Source organism: Natrix helvetica (assembly GCF_964273705.1).
Source record: "Natrix helvetica genome assembly, chromosome: Z".
NCBI classification, from domain to species: domain Eukaryota; kingdom Metazoa; phylum Chordata; class Lepidosauria; order Squamata; family Natricidae; genus Natrix; species Natrix helvetica.
This window is the reverse complement of record NC_138554.1, coordinates 55,013,835-55,035,579: the sequence shown is the minus strand read 5'-3', so window position 1 is coordinate 55,035,579 and position 21,745 is coordinate 55,013,835. Positions and strand designations below refer to the sequence as shown.

The 21,745-nt window shown below is 41.4% G+C and overlaps 1 protein-coding gene across 1 annotated transcript in view; it reads left to right on the top strand.

Moving 5' to 3' along the window:
• The first annotated feature begins 9,536 nt into the window (after nt 1-9,536).
• PARM1 (prostate androgen-regulated mucin-like protein 1) overlaps nt 9,537-21,745 on the top strand; it is a 54,365-nt gene continuing 42,156 nt past the window's right edge. Inside the window, exon 1 of the mRNA XM_081971225.1 lies at nt 9,537-9,848. Within this exon, the coding sequence (XP_081827351.1) occupies nt 9,791-9,848 (58 nt within the window). The 5' untranslated portion in view covers nt 9,537-9,790. The remainder of the gene's footprint in view (nt 9,849-21,745) is intronic.

Here is a 21,745-nt window from a genome sequence, read left to right as displayed (position 1 = left end):
TAATTTAGTTATTACTGTCAGCTACATTTTAATTCTTCTGCAGTTTTTATACACAATATCATGCAGAAACTAAATCTTCCTTAGATCAACAGAAAAAAAATTATCATAAGATGCATGTAAAAGCATGGCATGCACCTACAAGACCACTTTATTTTTTAATGCAACTTTATTAATTTAAAGAAAAGATAAACTACAAAATAACAGCATAAAAGAGGGAGAATTCAAACTGCATTTTAAAGAAGCATTGAGCTTATTGCATCTCCAGCAAAATACTGCTTTCCAGTATAGTCCTTTTCTATTCAAATGTAATTATAGAGTCCAATAAATTTAAAATATTATTTTTTATATGTTGTAATTTGTGGTCCACTGACATTATTGTTAGAAATTAAGACACTCTCCCATTCTCTAAAAAATATAGAAACCTCTAGTTCTTGATTCTTATCATTTCTTAATATCTGCAATCAAATTAATTTATTATAACAAATATCTACAGAAACTGATAGGAGGTATTTTTGTTTTAAAGGATTTAATAGGTTGTACTAGTATCTCAGGTGTGTCAGAAGCTGAGGATGCATCTAGTCCTTACAATGTTAACAAATGTCATTGGGTTTACTGATTTAAAATTATTAAATTTATATACTGCCCATCTACCTATCCAGGATTACAACTGATAACTTTCATAAAAATAATCTGTCCATCTCTTCAAAACCACTTTTTCATGTGAAGCATCAAAATGCCTTTAAGATAGGAGTTGATTTTATTAACAAAATAAAAAATGAACAAATATACAGATTAAATAGCAGATGGAATTAGCAGAAAATTTTTAAATAAATTTGTAAAATCATGAGAAAAAATAGAATAAATGTATTAATTCTTCTGATATGAAAACATAAAAAAATAATGCCAGGTCATCTTAAGACAGAATTTCTTAATTATGGCATCTTTCTTAGATAACCATTTTAATAACATTTTCAAATTTAAAAATTATATTGAATATTGACTGATGGGATGGGACACTATTGAGATTCTTTGACCAGTAGGTGACATCCAAAATTTAGCACAAGACCCAGACAAATACAGATTTATTTTGTATGCATATTATATAACCCTACAAAATCAGTATGATAAAAAATTAACCACAGGTATATAACTATTTTAAAATTCAGAAAATTGGGATGCTCATTAGTAATCTATGGATTTGTTTTACTAGTGGTACATTTGAAGAGACGTTTAAAATAAACTAATATTAGCAGAACTTTTTTAAAAATAGCTAAATGAAATCTATTACTGTATCAGAGATGGTTTGCTACCAGTTCGTAGCAGATCAGACAGTGGGAGGCTATGCACAGAAGCGTCGCGCAAGCGTGCAATCACACCGGTAATAAAATAAATTGTAACCCACCACTGTACTGTTTGATAAAGTCAAACCCATGACATTAGCTATTTTAATATATTACTTTTGTGTTATATGTACTACATATTTTTGATTCTGGTTCCTAATAACTTTGAAAAGACTGTCTACCTGAAGAGCACTCTCTTGATTTCTTGGTTAACCAGAAACAAGAAGATAATAAATTAGATTTTGGACATGAAAGCAACACAGAAAACAATCTTTCAAACTTTTTCTCTGTGAGTTTTACAAGCACTGAATAAATAATACAATGTGTGTTCAAAAGAGTTTTTCTGTATGGTATAGGTTTTTCTCAGCTAGATCCATCAGGCTATGTAAATATCAGTCAACACTAACTTCTTATTAAACATATGAAAAAATAAAATTGGAAAATTTGGAAAATAAATTTTGCGGTTTGGAAAATAAATGTAGTGTTAAATAATTTCTAGTTTCTTCAGTTTGAAGATATGCTTGGAGGAAACATCCATTACCTAATCTATTAGTCTAATCAGCATATTCGCATTTCAACATTGTGCAACGCCTAGCTACTTTGAAGGAAGCAATGGCAAGCCATTCATAGATCTCTCAGAGGGAGGCAGGAGAGGATAAATAACAAAGCATGTCATGCCATGCAAATTCCATTCTTATGTACTGATGTGCAATAAAGGATTGCAAATACCAATAGGTGAAACTTATACTGCGATATGACACATTTCATCATTTTAGGAGGATTGGACATATATGAAACCACTTGGATAATTATTCTGAGAAATCTACTTGGATGTGTCCATGAAGTCACTAGGAGAGTTGGCTTTTACCTGTAATCTTTTTCATATAGGTGACTATGTACCTGCTTTTAAACTCTGCAGATATGAAACTATTATGAGGTGAATTCTCTATGGAAACCTCCTATAATTTCTAAAAATTTAAACAGTAGTTAGATAGTAGTAGGCACCTACTTCCTAATTATTGCACTGATTAGTTGCAATATCAGATAATTAATGAACCAGATCAATTTCTTGAAGTCAGGATAATAAAAGATGCAATGATATTGTTTTCACTATCATCACATGCAATATCCAAAGCTTCGATTTGTCTTTGGTTCCAAGACATAACCAGAGCTTCAGGGACTTAAGTCCTCTTCCAGCAAAGCCACCACTGTTTCCACCTTTGCACTTTTGAGTGACCAACTTGCTCCCAGGTTTTCATGCTTTGCAGAAAAACCATTTATTTATCTCCCAGCTAATCAACACCTACATAAAAACATTGGATGAAGTCACTTAGAAACCTAAAGTAAGATGGCAAGGGTAAGCAATGGTGGAATATTTGGGTGATACCATAGATTTGATGAACCCAGTGGTGGGCTTCAAAAATTTCAGCAATGGGTTTGCTGCCCCATTGCTGGGTGAACATGGCCATGGTGGGCGTGGCCTAGTCAGCCTCCTGCACCACGGCAGGGGTGCATTTTTTGCCCTCCCTGTTAGATCGGGTAAAGGAAGACACAAAAGGCTAGCAATAACAGCTCTTTATTGAACTACGTGCAAACATCCACTGAGGAAATGGTCGGGCAGCTCCCCTTTTAAATGGGAGCTGTCCAGCCTCTCAGCCAATCAGGTGCTCCTCTGTTCCTGCCGGCAACAGAGGACCTGAGTGGAGACTTCTATTGTTTAGCCGCAATAGAGGGGGAAGTATCTAACACCCCTCCCCTCTAGGATGGAACATTCTAACTTGTAACGTAGTCCTGTAAGTAGGCGGGCCTTTGCATTGCCCTGCTGGACCTGCGCAGTTCAGTTTGCTGGTTGCCCTCGCGCAGGTTGGACGGACCTGTCGTTTCTGGAACCTCCTGGAACCTTTCACAGGCCCCGGCCGGAACTTCTGGTGGTGGATCTCCCCGGCCCACATCAGCATCAGATAAGTCCTGTGATGTGTCTGGAACTGTCGGGGGGTGGCGCTGCTCGAGTTGTGGAGGAGTCGCTGTTGGTTGTCAGAGTGGGGAGTTGGTCAGTTGACCCCGGAGTTGGTCGATGTGTCTCCTCCAATGTCATCCATCCTCGAGTCTTACATAGTAAGATCTCGGGCCAGTGACGCCGATGATGGTCGCAGGTATCCACAGGGGCCCCCTCATGTAATTGTGCGCGTATACCGGGTTGCCTATGCTGAATGATCTGACCTTGCTCGTGGAATCTGGGAGTGTTTCTGTGAAATAGTTGGGGTGTAGATGGTCCAGGTGGGACCTGAGACGCCGGCCCATGAGGAGTTCGGCCGGGCTTCTTCCAGTGGTAGCACTGGGTGAAATGTGTTGTATTAACAGGTAGTGGTCTATTCTCGTTTGCCAGTCGCCCAGGCCCATCTTGTTGAGCGCTTCCTTTGTGGATCTCACCATACGTTCCGCCTGGCCATTGGAAGCCGGATGGAACGGTGCGACCAGGGCATGTCGGATTCCTTGTGCCGCTAAGAACTCCTCAAAACCCCTGGCCATGAATTGTGGGCCATTGTCTGACACTAGCACGTCAGGGAACCCGTGAGTCACGAACAGCTTTCGTAGTGCTTTGATGACCGTGTCTGTGGTAGTGGATGTCATCAGGACTACCTCTAGCCACTTTGAGAATGTGTCCACAATTATGAAGAAGGTTTGGCCGTGGACTGGGCTGGCAAAGTCTATATGTATTCTAGACCACGGTGCTTGGGGCCGCTTCCACTCTCTTGTGGGAGCCTCTCGGGGAGCTGGTCTGGATTCCTGGCAGGGTGTGCATGTGGCTACCTATGTTGGCTACCCGTGTCTCTGTCCATGTTGGGCCACCACACATAACTCCTTGCCAGTGCCTTCATCTTGACTATCCCCGGGTGACCCATGTGAAGCGCCTCCAAAACGGCTATTTGTAGATGTTTTGGAATGACCACCCGGTCCCCCCCATAACAGACAACCCTTGATTGCCGACAATTCATCCCTCTTCGAAAAGTACATTTTATATTCCAGCCCAAACAGCCCCTTGGCCTCGGCTTTGCCCCATGTCCACTCTGCGTTCTTTGCCAGCAGCCAGTGTAGCGGTTCAGCAGCCATCGCTTTCTGCTTTAAAAACATGCTATAGAAGTTAAGGAGCCCAAGGAATGCCTGCAGCTCGGTCTGATTCCTCGGTGTGGGGGCTTCCTTAATAGCTTTTATTTTTTGGAGGCCACCCCTCCACACCCAGTTTAGAATCTGTTTGATGATGGGGTCCTTTGTGGAGGGGCATGCGACATCGTGGGAGGAGACGGTCCGGAGTCCAGGCAGTCAAGTAAGAGCACCACGGCCTTGGGGGTGGGAGAATCCAGCAGTTCTGGTAGGGGGCAGCGGCTCAACGCGTCAGCGTGTTCTAGTGTGGTGCCTGGGCGGTGGATGAGCCGATAGGAATAAGCAGCCAGGAAAATAGTCCATCGGGTCATTCGGTCCCCCGCCAACAGTCCCAGCAGAGGCTTGTGATCTGTAATTAGGTCAAAGTCCCTGCTGTACAGATATTCGTGGAACCGCTTGAGTCCTGCCACTGCAGCTAGGGCTTCGCAGTCCAGCTGGCTGTAGTTCCGTTCTGCCGCTGACAGTGTCCTTGAGTAGAATGTGATGGGGGCTTCCGTTCCATTCAGCATCTGATGGCTCAGGACAGCGCCGACACCGAAGGGGGAGGTGTCGCAGGTCAGCACTAAGGGCAGAGTCTGGCTGTATTGCACGAGGAAAGAATCTGTGGATAACAATCTTTTCATGGCGGCGAATGCTTTGGCCTCGGCTTTGCCCCATGTCCACTCTGCGTTCTTTGCCAGCAGCCGGTGTAGCAGTTCAGCAGCCGTCGCTTTCTGCTTTAAAAACACGCTATAGAAGTTAAGGAGCCCAAGGAACGCCTGCAGCTCGGTCTGATTCCTCAGTGTGGGGGCTTCCTTAATAGCTTTTATTTTTTGGTTAGTCGGGTGAATTCCCGAACCATCGATCATATAACCCAGGAACTCCACTTTTGGTACATTTATTTTACATTTTTCTCTTTTGAGACGGAGGCCCTTTTCTCTGATTCTGCTTAGAACAGTGTGTACTCGTTTTAAAAGTTGTGCTTCATTTGCAGCTGATACCAGTATGTCATTGAAATAGGGGATGACTCCTGGTATCCCGTGCAAAAGTCGTTCCATAATACTTTGGAACAGTCCAGGGGCAATACTAACTCCGAATTGCAGGCAGCTACATTTGAACACCCCCCTGTGCGTCATGATGGTTTGGGCCTTCGCAGTAGCACCATCTACTGGCAGCTGCTGGTACGCCTGTGCCAAATCTAATTTTGCAAAAATCTTTCCCCGACCGAGGGAGTGTAACAGATGCTGGATTACCGGTAGCAGGTATGTGCTTTGTTGCAATCCTTTGTTGATTGTGCATTTATAGTCAGCGCATATTCTGATAGACCCGTTGGGCTTAACGGGGGTCACGATCGGCGTCTCCCAGCGGGCATGATCGATTGGTTCAAGAATGCCCTGGCTTACCAGTTTATCGATTTCTTTGTCAATTTTTGGCCAGAGAGCGAAAGGTACTCTCCTGGGCTTAAATCGAATTGCAGCTATGCTTGGGTCTAAGCTAAAGGAAATTGGGTCCCCCTTGTACTCACCCAGACTGAAGGTGAAGACGTCCTCAAACTCCTTAAACATGGTTTCAGCGGCGCTCCCAGTGGTGGCTACGGCCGGCCCTTCTCCGGTCTGCTGCTCGTCCATGGCGTTGACATCAGCCACGACCATTCCCAAAGCCTGAAACCAGTCCAAAAAGGCTTTGCAGGTCATCCCTGACCACGATTGTGTGTAGGTTCTTGCTGATCGTCTTGTAGCGTACTCTGAATGTGCCTTGACCCACAGGGGGAATCAGGTTGCCCTGATAGTCATGAAGGCAGACGTCTGTGCTTCTGAAGTCCTTCTTTTTGATAGATGGAACCACTCGTTTCAGTACTGCCCATGAGATTATCATTAAGGACGACCCTGTGTCGATCTCCATCTCACAGGGGGCGTCCTTGATGAATACAGTGACCTTTAGCTTCTTGGGTTGACTTGTTCAGATGTGCCTCATTGGAACGGTGATGTTCGGCTTTTTGGTGCGATCCAGGTGGCCTCAGCTGGTCGACGTGAGGTACCAAACGTGAAGAAAAGAGCCTATTATAGTGCTTGAAGCAGTCATAGTAGTACTGTTTTGATCTTTCATTTGCAGTGCCTTATTTATTTTTTATTATAAAGTGATTTTATGCCATTTATCCTAAGTGCCTTATCCAATTTACACATAGCTCAATGCCTATATATATATATATATATATATATATATATATATATATATATATATATATATATATATATATATATATATATATATATATATATATATAATCAATCTTACATGGGAAAAGACCCGAATACACCAAAACATGCACACGCACACACACACACACACACACACACACACACATGATATAGATATAGATATATAGATATATAGATATATAGATATATAGATATATAGATATATAGATATATAGATATATAGATATATAGATATATAGATATATAGATATATATGTCGCAGAACATGATACACAAAAGAATTACAGTGTTTTCTAGCCACTGCTGTTATAAGATAAAGTCTTCTGCATTTGTGATTTAATGCCATAGAGATGGGTTTAAATTGCCTTTGCAGTAATCCCTATTTACTGTTGGCTTCTCGTGCACTCTAGGTGCTCTATTCTTGAATACAGGGCTCATCTGTAAATAGAAAATGGGAGCTGCATCTAACCATTGATTTCACACTCACTCAAAATCCTCCCACATGTGCAGGAGTCTGATGAGGAAATTTTACTTCTCAATTACACTTACATATTAAGGATCAATGGATTGGGACATACAATATGTCTAAGAATAAGGCCCATTTAATTCTGTGGTATTTATGATGATGTGGATAGAATTATGCCATTGGCTGTGCAAGTAAGCAATATGGGATTCCCATCCTGAGGGAGATCGAGGAATGTGTGTCATTGGCTGCCTCTTGAGATCTGGTTGGATTTTATCTTTAATTTATTGTACACTACCCGGGGTTGCAATTTTTGAGTTGGCCAGCTATATAAATTCTATAAATAAATACATAAATAACTGTTATATTGCCATGTGTTGCATTATATGTAAGTTTTGTTAGCCGTTTAGAGTTTTTTGATTCCATAAACCCGTAAATTAATAGATACGGCAAGACATTTAACCTGCAGCTGGGCCCACAACATGAAATATACTATTTTTGCAGCATTTCCCCTCAAACAGCAACTAAAGTACTCAGTTGCTGAACTTTCCCAATGTCCAACATGTTGTTGGGAGACAGGAGTCTATGTGAATTCCACAAAGACAGAAGTCTGTGTATTCTATGTCAAAGGACATTTTTCAAAAATAAGAGAATCTTATTTTTTGTAATGGGTCTAAACCAAAGCACTCTTAAAGCAAAGTTTCTGAGGGAATTGGCAGACATGACCTCAGAAGCACTGAACCATATATTTCAAAGATCCTGGAACACCAGGGAACTACTAGAGGACTGGAAAAGAGCTGATCTTCACATCTTCAAAAAAATGCAGCAGCATGCAAATGGCCTGTGGGTATGCACCTGCCCTCACCAGTCTGCCTGCCCAGAAAGTTTGGGGGCCACTGGAATAGGTGGTACCTGGATCAACAGTATAACTGCAAGAGCGATCTTGATGTTCTAATGGACAATCACTTAAACATGAATCAGCAGTGCTCTGCAATTACCAGAAAAAGCCATTGCAGTTCTAGATTCCATTAGCAGAGGGATAGAATTAAGATTGCACTAAGTGTTAATACCATTTTATAATGCCTTGGTAAGACCACACTTGGAATATTGCATCTAGTTTTGGTTGCCAGAATATAAAAAGGATGTTAAGACTCTAGAAAGAGTGCAGAGCAAAACAACAAAGATGATTAGTGGACTGGAGGCTAAAACATATGAAGAACGGTTGCAGGAACTGGGTATGTCTAGTTTATTGAAAAGAAGGACTAGGGGAGACATGATAGCAGTGTTCCAATATCTCACAGGTTGCCACAAAGAAGAGGGAGTCAAGCTATTCTCCAAAGCACCTGAAAGCAAGATGAAGCAATGGATGAAAACTAATCAAGGAGAGAATCAACCTAGAACTAAGGAGAAAATTCTTGACAGTTAGAACAATTAATCAATGGAATGGTTTATTTCCAGAAATTGTGAGTGCTCCAACACTGGAGTTTTTAAGAGATTTGGACAACCTTGAAATGGTATTGCGTTTCCTGCTTGAGAAGGGGGTTGGATTAAAAGATCTCAAAGATCGCTTCCAACTCTGTTGTCCTATTTTAAAAAATCAAAGTAATAAACAAGTCCCAAAGGTGTTTTGGACTTTCTTATTTTTTCTGAGGACAGTTTGCTTCTCATCCAAGAAGCTTCTACAGCTCTGACAGGACAGTGGGGAGTGGAAGGATTTCTGGATTATTACTATTTATCCGAAGTAATATGTGTGAAAACACTCTGGGATGCTATATGCTTTACAAGTCTGGATATTAGTTATAATTTGTAAACTATCAAAAGTCATACAAAAAGACAGTAATCTTTTTGTACGAGTTTGCAAAATAAATTCGGTTGATATTATAGAAATTTTGAGCAATCAAAGCTGTGCATAAAATTAGCTTCTCTTTCAGCAAAGAGTGAGAAACCTGTTGCAGGTATCATTTGCCAGCTGAAACTTGCAAATTGGGGACACAGGTCCAATTCCACATTACAAATGCAGACGTATTATTTTGATTTCCGTATAGGCTTAATAAACTGCAATATACTAAATTTAATCCATTTGTAAGAATGAAAAAGTTGAGACAACTGACGATTCGTTTTTCAAAAATATATTTAAAGCTAAATCAGACAATTATATTACTATATTGTATCCGGAAACCGGCTGAAGAGGGCGGGGGACGAAACTCTGCAACCAGAAGATGCGAAGACATAATCAGCCGGAGCAGGGCGTTGTGACAACTACCTATCCTCCAGACTAGGGACAGGCAATGCCTGGTTCGCCTTGCGGGCACTTGCTAAATCTGTTGGCACCGTCCAGCAGGGGCCGCCCTGGAACAGAGCGCGGACGGCAGCGCCGGGAACCGCGAAGGGCGGTAAGTGGCAGTGGGCGGTTGACGGAGACCCAGCGAAGGAGGCGTTTCATTGCCGCAGTCCTGGGCGAAAGAAAAAAAACGCTCTTCTTGAAGTGATCAGAGGAAGTGCTCACAATTAGGGTGGTAGGATTTTTGCCCGCCTCTCTCAAAACCGCGCAAGAAAGCGACTCGGAAGCCAGCAAGGCCGCCTTGCCGTTCCAGGACTTCAGCTCCAGCCAGTGGATTGGCACGACCATGTCTCCTGAAGGTGGCAGGGCACCCTCCCTCCTCTGCCTGATTGTCATAGCTGCCGGTAAGGAAGCGGGAAGTGCAGTTGTTAAAGAAAGTTTACCAGCGAAGCCGCTCGCGCACAGAGCCTCGTATTTAACCAATAAGCAAGTGGCCTGTGTTCGCACTATTCGCTTATGCATAACTTATTCGTGTTTGGCTTCAAGCAGTTTTCTGCATTTTCACAACTCGGCGACGAGCCATAAATTAACCGGCTGGATTAGTGTATAACAGCTGTGTTAATTTGCTAATGTGTGGTTCAGGCCGCCAGGTATAACGCAGCTAGCGTGTCAGGGTTACGTTGCAGCCTATTAGTAAGATCAGAGGCACCAATTCTGGCCAGGTCGGGATATAAATAGAGTTGATCAAAAGCTGGACGTGAGTCAGCAATTCGATTGAGGCGGAAAAAAGAAAAGCTAACGCTTCGTTTGAATTAAGACGATCTTATTTCTCTATTATTTGAAATAATAGCTCCACTGAATACTCCTGCCGCACCGAGTGGGTGCATCGCCGTGGAAGAAGATCGTACAAATAAGTAAAAAGAGTTCAGGAGAAAGTGTAAAGATGATGAGCCGCTAGGTCAAAGCCTATAAGGTGAAAGTGAAGTGAGCACGATCAAGTCTGGGAGAGAGGAGGTAGAAAGATGAGGCTGGATGGCAGATATTCTGCCAATATCCGAAGCCCCTTGCGCAGGTTGGGGCAAAGAAGGCAAGGTTGCTAAAGCGCTGGGTGGGTGGGGGGTCGTCACTTTATAGTGGTAACAACTGTTGAACGATGCCGCCAATTACACACAAAAGATAGATCTCTCTGCCCTCCCCCTCCTCCCCTTTCTCGATAAGACAGCCATCTATTGGACAAGTTGTATTTCTGGATTTTTTACATTAAAAGGGTGCTGTAGCCTTGATCACCTCAAAAATTCTTATCCATTCTTTGGCAACATAACATAAATGATTTTTTGAAGCTGCTAGCCAGCGTGGGTCATCTGAAGATCCTTTCAGTTGATTTGTTGTGTTAAAAAAATAGAAAATACAACACCCCCCCCTTTCATTTTAAAGCCTGCAAATTACATATTTTTCAAGTGCACTGTTTGAGATCTGTCCTTCATAATGAGTTCTGGTCCTAAGTATCAGACATAGTGGTATGAGGTATGGAAATAGTTGGTTAGAAATACCAAACAAATAGAATATGGTTTCCTAATGGAAATGCTAGAACTGAAAATATATTGTCAAAAGAATATGCTACTTCAACTTCTCTTTTTAAAAAGTGTGTGTGATAGGAGAGAAGGGCAGAGCATTGAGGGCAAATTCAAAGAAACAACACAGAGAAATCAGAAGGTGGAAGAGATAAAATTGGAGAAACCAAAACTTAACCATTCCAAACTACTTTTATAATGAGAAAGGCAAATAGTGTAGTAAACAGCAGGAAATCTAGATGATGGCTTGAAGAATAAGTACAAGGATTCTATTTGGTTTCCATTTAAGTTAAATTGTTGCTGAGAATTGGCTCTGTCTAATATATTTGGCTTTGTCTAATAGGTGTGTTACTACAGGCATATATTTTAATTTATTCTTATAAATCCAGATTAGTTTGCTGCAATTTATATCATAATAAAACAATGCATTTTAGTAATCATCATATGTATAGTCCAACATTGTAGTTGTAAAAATTGTGTAAACTTCTGAATGTTCATGAAAATATACTGTTGAGTCCATTTTACTGTGGTACTGTGATACAGCAGTTGTGTTGCTTATATTCCACTAGCATTTTCTGCAATAAATACACAGCACCCTGTGATGTGCACATGCAGCTAATTCGCAACCGGGATCTGAACTTCTGTTCCTAAGGAAATGATCATTAACTGAATTAGATATAATTTTACAGGCTTTTTTTTTGCTAGGGTTGCTAAGCAAATCATATGGTTGTTAAGTGAATCTGGCTTCCCGTTGACTTGCTTGCCAGAAGCCCCTTGGGAAGGTCAAAATTAACAATCACATGCCCCTGAGGCACTGCAACCTGTCAAAAATACATGCTGGTTGTCAAGTGCCTGAATTTTGATTGTGTGATTATAGGGAATTGCAATGGATTGTAAGACACTCTGATGGTCCTAAGGGCAAGGATTGGTTGTAAGTCACTTTTTCATCATCATAATAACTGCAAACAATTGTTAAATGAATGGTTCTAAGTAGATACCTACCTGCATATGAAAAACACCTTTTTTCTACTTGACACATTCCACATATATTCCTTCAATTTGGAGAGTTGAAGAGCAAGATAACCAGAGAAAGCTGTTTCAGTGGATAATGAGCAACTAATCAGGTTCACATGCATGGAATTGTACATAACAGAGGTAGAAAAGGTATCTCCATCCAATAGCTAGCAAGCATGCCTGGAGATGTCACATCTATAATGGCACAGTATTATTTTGGGTGAGCATTAATCATATATGTAATTGCTTAAGGTTTTCTTAATTGGGTTGAAGATGTACTAGGGACATGAGTCTCTAGAAATAGGCAAACTATCATCACTTGATTGTCTTTGAACAACGTGGCCTAACTTTCCTTGCTTTTTAGAGAATTTGCATAATTTGGATTTTGTTTATCATGAACAAATAAAGGAGCTGTTGTGGCTTTAAAGAAAGCTTGTTCAGTAACTTTGATTTCAGAAAGTGCTGAAAGATTAGAAAAGTATTGTTGTTGTTTTATAAAGGCTAATGACAACTAAGAATACCAAAGTGTTCAACTACTTTTGCTCTCCCCTACTGTTAATAAACAGTAATGAAGTGGGAAAGAGAACTACAAGAAGCATAAAGGAAGTACATAAGGTCCTCATTTGGAGATTCCAATTGGGAAAGATAATTTGGTTGTTAAGCAAAGCAATCACTAAGTAAAACCGCAGCTATGCTTATGACCTTATTTCAACTTTCTTTCACTTTTATAGACTTGGGAGTAAGGCCACAGGTGGACAATGAGTGGCCCCTCCCAGAGGAAATAAAAAAGGAGTGAAGGGCGAGTGGAGTTGGCAGAAGACAATTAGTTCGCTTAATTGGCTCGTGACTCTCCGAGACTCCTTGCCAAGTTTTGTCAGCTCTCCAAGCCAGATAAGGTCTGTGGCTGTAAATCCTCCCTTGAAAGACTTTGCTGGATGTGAATGAGCAGAATTCACAGTAAATTAATAAAAGAGGTTTTTGTTGGGACAAGGAGTTTGCTTCATGCTCTTGGGAAGCCTCGAACAGCTATGCAAGAGAGAACTAACTTAAAAATAACCTTCAAATGGTCAGAAGCAAAAGAATAATGTATCGATTTATGAACAGTGAACTAACTAAAGAAGTCTATGACTCGGCCCCATTTATGATGTTTATTGAAATCTTTAGGACAGATATCTAATCTGCGAATCTCCAAGTGACAAGTTTAGCAATTTTTCACAGCAGATACCCATGACAGTATCCTTCCAATATTTATGCTAAAATTTATAAAGATGTTATGGTTGCCTGGGAACAGAAAATATTTTTTGCTTGTTGCCATAATTTGAGGTAATTGGTCCTTTTCTGTGTTATGACAATATTGCTGTTTTGTATATAAAGCAGCCTTGGTACACAAGACTTTCAGGTTGGTTTGAGTCAAGGCATATTTGGTGAAAAGAGTGTAACAGTCCTTGCAGGCCCCCAGAATTATACATGCTTGCTTAAAGGCTGGCTCCTTTCTCTCCAATGTGCTATATAAGGTAACAGACTAACAAGGACAGCTAGTTATACTTCTCAAATAATCTGCTGTTGTCACTCAGTTCTTATCTTGCATACATTTGGATTCAACATAGGAATGGCATAGGAGTTTAATCTAGCAACTCCTGTGTTTTATTGCCTCTTGCCAAAGAGAGTTTATATCTGTACTGAGATAAGTATGTGTGTCCATCTGCCAACTGAATGTTATAATAATACTGAGTATTGTAATACAGGCTGGTTGCTGTGGAGAAAATAAGAAGAAAACAAGGAGTTGTTTATAAAAAAGATGGACTATAATTTAAATAAATAATATGTGCAGGACTGGCTGCACACTAAAGAGATATAGCAATAGCACTTAGACTTATATACCACTTCACAGTGCTTTACAGCCCTCTCTAAGCGGTTTACAGAGTCACCATATTGCCCCCAACATTCTGGATCCTCATTTTACCAATCTCAGAAGGATGAAAGGCTGAGTCAATCGTGAGCTGGTAAGAATCGAACTCCTGGAGTGAGCAGTAAGTTAACCTGCAGTACTGCATTCTAACCACTGCACCACCATGGCTTTTATTATAAATGCAGTTCCCATAATTCTGAATCATTTGACAACCCAATGCATCTGCCAAACATCAGGTAAGGAAGACTGCATTTCCGGTAATTTTGAAGCAATTGGAAATATGGAATGGGGTTTCAAACAAATCAAAAATTAATAAAGTTTGCTTTTTCAGATATGCAGTTCGTGGAAGTTTAAACAACAATTTATCCTTAAGTTTCTTTTATATTTTGTTGTCATTATTAGAAGAGCCCTCAGAAGCAGGGGAAAGCCTTGCATCTTAGAGTTGTATAATTTGTTTTCTGTATAGGAAGTATAATTATCTGAAACTGTACATTGTCTTACATAAAAGTTTCTGTACAGTATTTTCTCTTGGGAGCTAAACAAAAACTCCTAGAAGAGAAAACATGAACCATTCTGTCAGCGGTGAAATCCTCTGAGGTCTGTTACCAGTTCAGTTCAGTAAGTCTTCTATCGAGCACACGCTTTGCCTGCATATGTGCCTCAGTTGCGCCCGCACAGGACTAAAAAAGGAACATTTTGAAGCCTTCCGAGTCTGCAAAGGTAAATAAAACAGTGAGGGGGGGGGGAAATCTGCTGTGCCACATGGTTTAGATAAGCTAGAAAGAAAATCGCGCTTCACAGCTGATCATCGTAAACAACGGTTCGCCCGAACTGGCAGCATTTTTTACTACCAATTCAGGCGAACCGGTCCAATCCAGTAGCACTTCACCCCTGCATTCTGCCCAGTGGTGGGTTCCGGATCCCGTTGCAACCGGTACACTGCAACAGGGCCTAGCATTCTCCACATGAATACGTGCAGTGCACGCGCACATGCGCATAGCACATACATGCATCCTTATCTCCTATGATGCTCCGCGATGCCTCCGTGATGCTCCAGCTGCTCGGCAGAGCATCGTACAGGCGCCATATGCTCCGTGCGCATGCGCGGAAGTCCCTAAGAGCGCAAATACAGATAAGGACAGCGGGTGAGCTCTCCAGAGCACCATACCAGAATGGTACCCGGTGCTCCTGGCAGGCACTGGTACACCTGTACCGGAGCATACCAGTCGTAGCCCACCACTTATTCTGCCTTTAAAAATGGAACTATTGGAACTATTGCCTTAAATTCATTTGTTCCAGGCTTCAAAAGATTCTTTATTTATTTATTTATTTCTTAGATTTTTAGACCGCCCCTTTCCCAGAAAGTGATGCTTTGGTTTTTGAGCAACAAAGATGATTAGGGGACTGGAGACTAAAACATATGAAGAACGGTTGCAGGAACTGGGTATGTTTAGCTTAAGAGAAAGAAGGACTAGGGGAGACATGATAGCATTATTCCAATATCTCAGAGGTTGCCACAAAGAAGAGGGAGTCAAACTATTCTCCAAAGCACCTGAGGGTAGAACAAGAAGCAATGGGTGGAAACTAATCAAGGAGAGAAGCAACTTAGAACTGAGGAGAAATTTCCTGACAGTGAGAACAATTAATCAGTGGAACAGCTTGCCTCCAGAAGTTGTGAATGCCCCAACACTGGAAGTCTTTAAGAAGATGTTGGATAGCTATTTGTCTGAAACGGTATAGGGTTTCCTGCCTAGGCAGGGGGTTGGACTAGAAGACCTCCAAGGTCCCTTCCAACTCTACTATTGTATTGTATTGTATTGTATTGTATTGTATTGTATTGTATTGTATTATTTGTTCTGAATCTTGCTTCAACTCATATACAGCACATATATACAGCCCATATATAGTATATAATGCAACAGTTTGGTTTTTGCTGGCTAACTTTGTAATCTGCTCTGTTAGATTGTTCAATAGGTTTGCTAAATGTTTATGATCAAGATTCATCAGGGAAGAAATAGGTTCTTCTTTAAGGAAATTTGTGAGTCTTGTTTAAATCTCTTATGTGTCCCATTTAAAAAAGAAATAAGAAACAGACCTTTGGGTAAGTGGCCATGGTAGTGGACAGTCAGTTTATTCACTTTCTACAGTAGCCCTTCACTTATAACTAGTTCTTTAACTATTGGGCAAAGTTGTGATGGACATTTGAAAAGCTTATGACCCATCCTCAAATTTACAACTGCCAAACTTACAACCTGTGGTCTTGTTATTGTATTTCAGGTGTTTTGCAACTGGCTCACATTTACAACTGATTGAAGCATCCTTTAGTCATGTGACCATGATTTGCTAGTTTTTTGCCAGTTTCCAGCAAAAATCTTCCGTTTAGAAGAATAGATTTGCTTAATGACCTTGTCATTCACTTTACAACTAACTGTAATTGCACAAAGTGAAAAAGCAAAAATGGTCATTGAATCTGGTCCAGGGGTGGGTTGCTACGGGTTCGCCCGGGTTCAGGAGAACCCATTGCTAACATTATGGCTGGTTCGGAGAACCTCCAAATCCCACCCCTGGCTGACCCTGCCCCCTCCACCCCATGGCACGGGACCTAGTTACTGACCCCACCCCCTCCACCCCATGGCACGGGACCTAGTTACTTGCGGGATCGCATCCTCCCACATACATCCCTGCGGCCAATACGCTCACACAGGGAGGGACTTCTCCTGGTGCCATCCACTGGACAATGCCGGCGGGCGACACCGAGGAGTAGGGCCTTCTCTGTGATGGGCCCAACCCTCTGGAATGACCTCCCCCCCGACATTAGAACCACTTCTGACCTCCGCTCCTTCCGGCAAAAACTGAAGACCCACCTGTTCCGATTAGCAGGCCTGGCATAATTCAACTGTCCCTCCTGGCAAACGCACTATATCTGGTTATTTTAGGGGTTTTTTAATTCACTGTATTTGTTTTTAGGGGTTTGAACTTATTTTAATCTGCTTTGTACAGTTCTTTTAATGTCATTCTTACCTCCTCCATGTCAACTGTCAATTGTACATACTTAATTTTATTGTATCTGATATATTTTGTATGAACTGTACACCGCCCCGAGTCCCTTTCGGGAGAGGGGGCGGTCTAGAAGCATTAAATTAAAATTAAATTAAAATTAAAATCCCATTGCTCCCAGGAGTCTCCACCTGGCCTGTTTTGGATGTGAAGTAAGTGCAGGGCCTGCGTGGAGGCTTGCAAAGGAAGAAAAACGGGCCTCCTGAAAGTTCCAGAAGGCCGGAAATGAGCCTTTTTCTGGTCTCTGGAGCCCGGGGAGGCAGTTTTCACCTTGCCAGAGGCTCAAGGAAAAGCTTCCCCAGAGCCTGGGGAAGGTGAAAATGCCCTCACCCTCCATGCTGCAGGAGTCCGACTAAGGCCTTGGATTTTATTTTTAATAAAATGGATCAAAGTAGATAAAATAATTTTCCTAAATGATTTAAGGAAGCTAACTCTGGTCACATGTAATCAATCCACTTACATTTCTCATTTAGCTGAAAAGGGAAAAATAGCAAATCCCTGATTACTGTTATCTTTTAAATGCAGACCCATTTTTCTAGAATTTCAGTTTTCAAGGCTATTTTACAAAATCTCAAATAAAACAGTTAAACAAAAAATACTCAACCTCAATGATTTGATTCTGGAATTAATCTCTTATACTTTTAAATTGATAGTCAGTGTAATTTCTTGCAATAGTGGAATTCTGCAAAAATAGTCTGTAGAAAAAGTGAACATAGAAATCGGGGCTTTTGTGTGTGCTACATGTCACATAAAAGATGGTGGGACTTCAGTCATATAATTGCAACCACCCTCTTGAATTGTTTGACAGACTCCAAATATGCCACTGATTGTGATAATTATAGGTTTATAAACTTCAATTCCTAGACAAATAGTGTGTAATATATATATGCTGGTTTTGTTGTATTCGGGTCTTTTCCCGTGTAAGGTTGAGATTGTCTTTGCAACGTTTCAGCAGGATCTCACCTGCCATCTTCAAGCGTGGGCTTAAAAAAACGTTGCAAAGACAATCTCAACCTTACACTGGAAAAGACCCGAATACAACAAAACCAGCATACCTACACCCGTGAAAATCTACGAAAACAATATATATATATATATGGATGGTAGGGAACGCGGTGGCTCAGTGGCTAAGATGCTGAGCATGTCAGCAGTTCAGCGATTTGAATCCCTAGTGCCACATAGCGGAGTGAGCTCCCATTACTTGTCTCAGCTTCTGCCAACCTATCAGTTCGAAAGCATGTAAAAATGCAAGTAGAAAAATAGGGACCACCTTTGGTGGGAAGGTAACAGCGTTCCGTGCGCCTTCGGCATTTAGTCATGCTGGCCACGTGACCGTGGAGACATCTTCGGACAGTGCCGGCTCTTCGGCTTTGAAATGAAGATGAGCACCGCCCCCTAGAGTCAGGAATGACTAGCACATATATGCGAGGGGAACCTTTACCTTTAATGACAAAAACCTTTTTAAAAAATTTCTTTCCACATGTAAGAAACAAGAAGAAAATCAAGGTAACAATAAGACCACTAATGGGAGCAACCAGAAGTACCTGTAAATGTGATTCCGGAATATTCTTTCTTGCTAGACTGAATAAAAGGCATTCAGACTTAATTTTATAGGAGTGTTTGGGGCTGTAGATTGTTTCTCTTCTAGGCATGTATAGTTTCATTTCTTATCCAGTAACAGACATTTCCTGCCTTGGGTATGTTTCTGTCCTATGCCCTTCAGTCCTCACTGTAATGAACTCTCTCTTTCAACAGATCTGCCCCACCCAACAAGGCAATGGAAACTGATGCAGCAATTACTTATTTTAGCTTGCATTGTGTTAACACCTTCCTCCCCATGTTATATGTGCAAAGTTCAAAGAAAGAAAATGTCTTCTGTGCTAATTGGGAATTCCAGGAGATCTTTAAGCCTAGTATTTTGGTAGTTAATTTGGAGAGGCCTAGGCATTTTGTCCCATGCTACCAGATTATAGTTTCAACAAGCACAAATAGGTATGGGGGGGAAAAGTATTTGCAAAGCAAAAACAAACATTTTTAAAATTTGTTTATCACAATGTTACTGTTTTTATAAATAACTCAAGGTGACATACGCACCTAATATCTGTTCTTCCTCCTATTTTCCCCACAACAACAACCCTGTGAGGATGAGAAAGAAAGTGACTCAACCGGTTTTCTTGCCTAAGGCAGGGCTACACTTGTAATCTATTGGCTTCTAGCGTGGCGCCTTCACCAATAGACCAAAGTGGCTCTTTAAAAAAAAAATCAGAATATTTTAACACAATAAAACAATCAAAAACTAACTTGGTTGTTATCCTTAGTCATAACAGGAACTGAAGGACTCTCAAAATAAAATAGTCTTCAGAGACTTGGAATGAAAGGAGAGTCGAGGTCAAATTTAACTTGGTTGGGTGGATTTCAAAATACAGATGTTGTTAGAGAAAAGGCCTAATGCATAATCTGTATCTTGTACCTCAGTGACATCAATACTGTTTTCTAACACATCAGGCTGGATGGGCAGAATCATACCTGACAGAGCACATCTTGTTGACAAATACATTTTAAATAATATTTAGAGTATATTAACAATCTACACAGCAAAGGGTCAAGTATAGATGGGTATCTTTTTTTTTTTTAAGATTAGGCTTCAGAGAAGCAAGATGAATCAAATAAGTCAATTCAAGCGGCAGAAAAATAAAAGCATTGAAAAAAATCATGCCTTGAACCTTGCTTATGAAACACTCCCTTCTCTTTACATGCTGCCGTCACAGCCATTTTCAAGGTATATGAATTATCTGAGAAGAAGAATTATTCCATGTAAAATTTAAAGTCTGCTGTGCTTCGTGAGTTAAGTTTCACCTTATTACATAATTCCTTCTAGAACTTTGATAAGTGATGTAATAAAACACTCCTATTTGTTAGTCACAAGTCATGCAATATAAGGAAGTAATAAGTAGTCAGAAAGGAACAATAGATCACTCAACCTTTTTTTACTTGCTATCTATGGGCTAGTAAATTTAGGCAGCTCTTCTGTGAAATGATATATTTTAAAAAATCATATTCATAAAGAGTTTTGCCAGTTTTCTCTTTTGAGTTGGGGAGCAAAGTAACCCTGTTGTTTTTTTCAGGGTTCTGTTGGTGAATATCCCAAACCAAAAGGTATCAAAGTTGAAGGGAAATCAACTAAGAGGGACTGATATAGAAGGTTTCTCCATGGAAACCAGTCCTGAAAGATCCACCAAGGAAATAAAAGCAGTTTGGGCTTGTTTTTCAGAAACAAATAGGAGAGGCAGAAAAACTGGGAATTCAGCTATGGTAACTTCCATCCAGGCAGAACATATGACCAGAAGAGTCAAGCTGGAGAATGGATTGAAACTTTGGAGCCTTTCTTGTGTCAGCTGCATTTCCAGCTCATTTGAGATGGAAAACAAACAACTTAAGCCCATTATGCAGTAGATCCCTTATAGATGTGTGAACCAAGTCACGTGATCTTTGGCAAGTATCGTAAATGGAATTTTACTTTTTAATCCACAAAGGTATTAAATTGATCCCTCCCACTTTGGAAACATACAAAATAAAGGCTTTATCTTTTCTTATTCATGATGTCCTGTTTGGGCATTGGCTAAGAGAGCACTGCTGATAAAACTTGGAATGTATCAAACCCAATGGCCTTACAGTTAAATACCATGTTTCCCCGAAAATACGACAGGGTCTTATTTTCTTTTGCCCCACGAAATATGGCCTTAGGCTTATTATAGGGGAGGGTTTATTATTTTCTGGGGCAGGTGAGTAGCGAGGTGTCCCTTTTACCTTTCCAGCTCCGTCGCATTCCTTGCCATTGTGCTCAGGGAAGCACTGGTAAAAAAACACCCTTCTCGCAAATTCAATCAAACTTCTTGAAGTCATGAGAAGAGGGGTTTTTTTACCAGGGGCTTCCCTGAACACAATGGCGAGGAACGCGACGGAGCTGGAAAAGTAAGAGGCGTGCCTCGCGGCCCAACACCGCCCACCTTGCTCCAATGGTAAAGACAGCCTGCCTGGTTCCCTTCCCCGCCATCCCATTAGTGAGGGGTGGCAGGTGGGGGAGGGGAGAAGCGAGGTGCGCCTCTTACCTTTCCAGGTCTGTTGCGTTCCTTGCCCTTTTGCCCATTGAATCCCCCTTTTTTTACAAGGGGATTCAATGGGCGAAAGGGCGAGGAATGCAACGGATCTGGAAAGGTAAGAGGCGCGCCTTGCAGCCCAATACCGCCCACCTCACCCCAATGGTAAAGGCAGCCTGCCTGGTTCCCTTCCCCACCATCCCTTTAGCGAGTGGTGGCAGGTGGGGGGGGAGAGAAGCGAGACATGCATCCTAGCACTACCAGAGACTGACAGTTCCGCTGCGTTCCTTGCCCTTTTGCCCATTGAATCCCCTTGTAAAAAAAAACCTCGTGAGTTGAACTCATGAGGTTTTTTTTATAAGGGGATTCAATGGGTGAAAGGGCGAGGAATGCAACGGACCTGGAAAGGTAAGAGGCATGCCTCGCTTATCCCCCCCCATCTGCCACCCATCGCTAAAGGGATGGTGTGGAAGGGAACCAGGCAGGCTGCCTTTACCATTGGTGTGGGCAGTGGTATTTTGCACGAGAAGGAACAGGCAGGAGAGGGTGATCACATTGCTGGCCTGCTGCTGTTTTTGAAGCAGGCTCTTTTTGCGCGGGACGGAAGGGCGGGGGTTGGAAGCACTTTGCTTCATCTGCCACTGTTTTTGCGG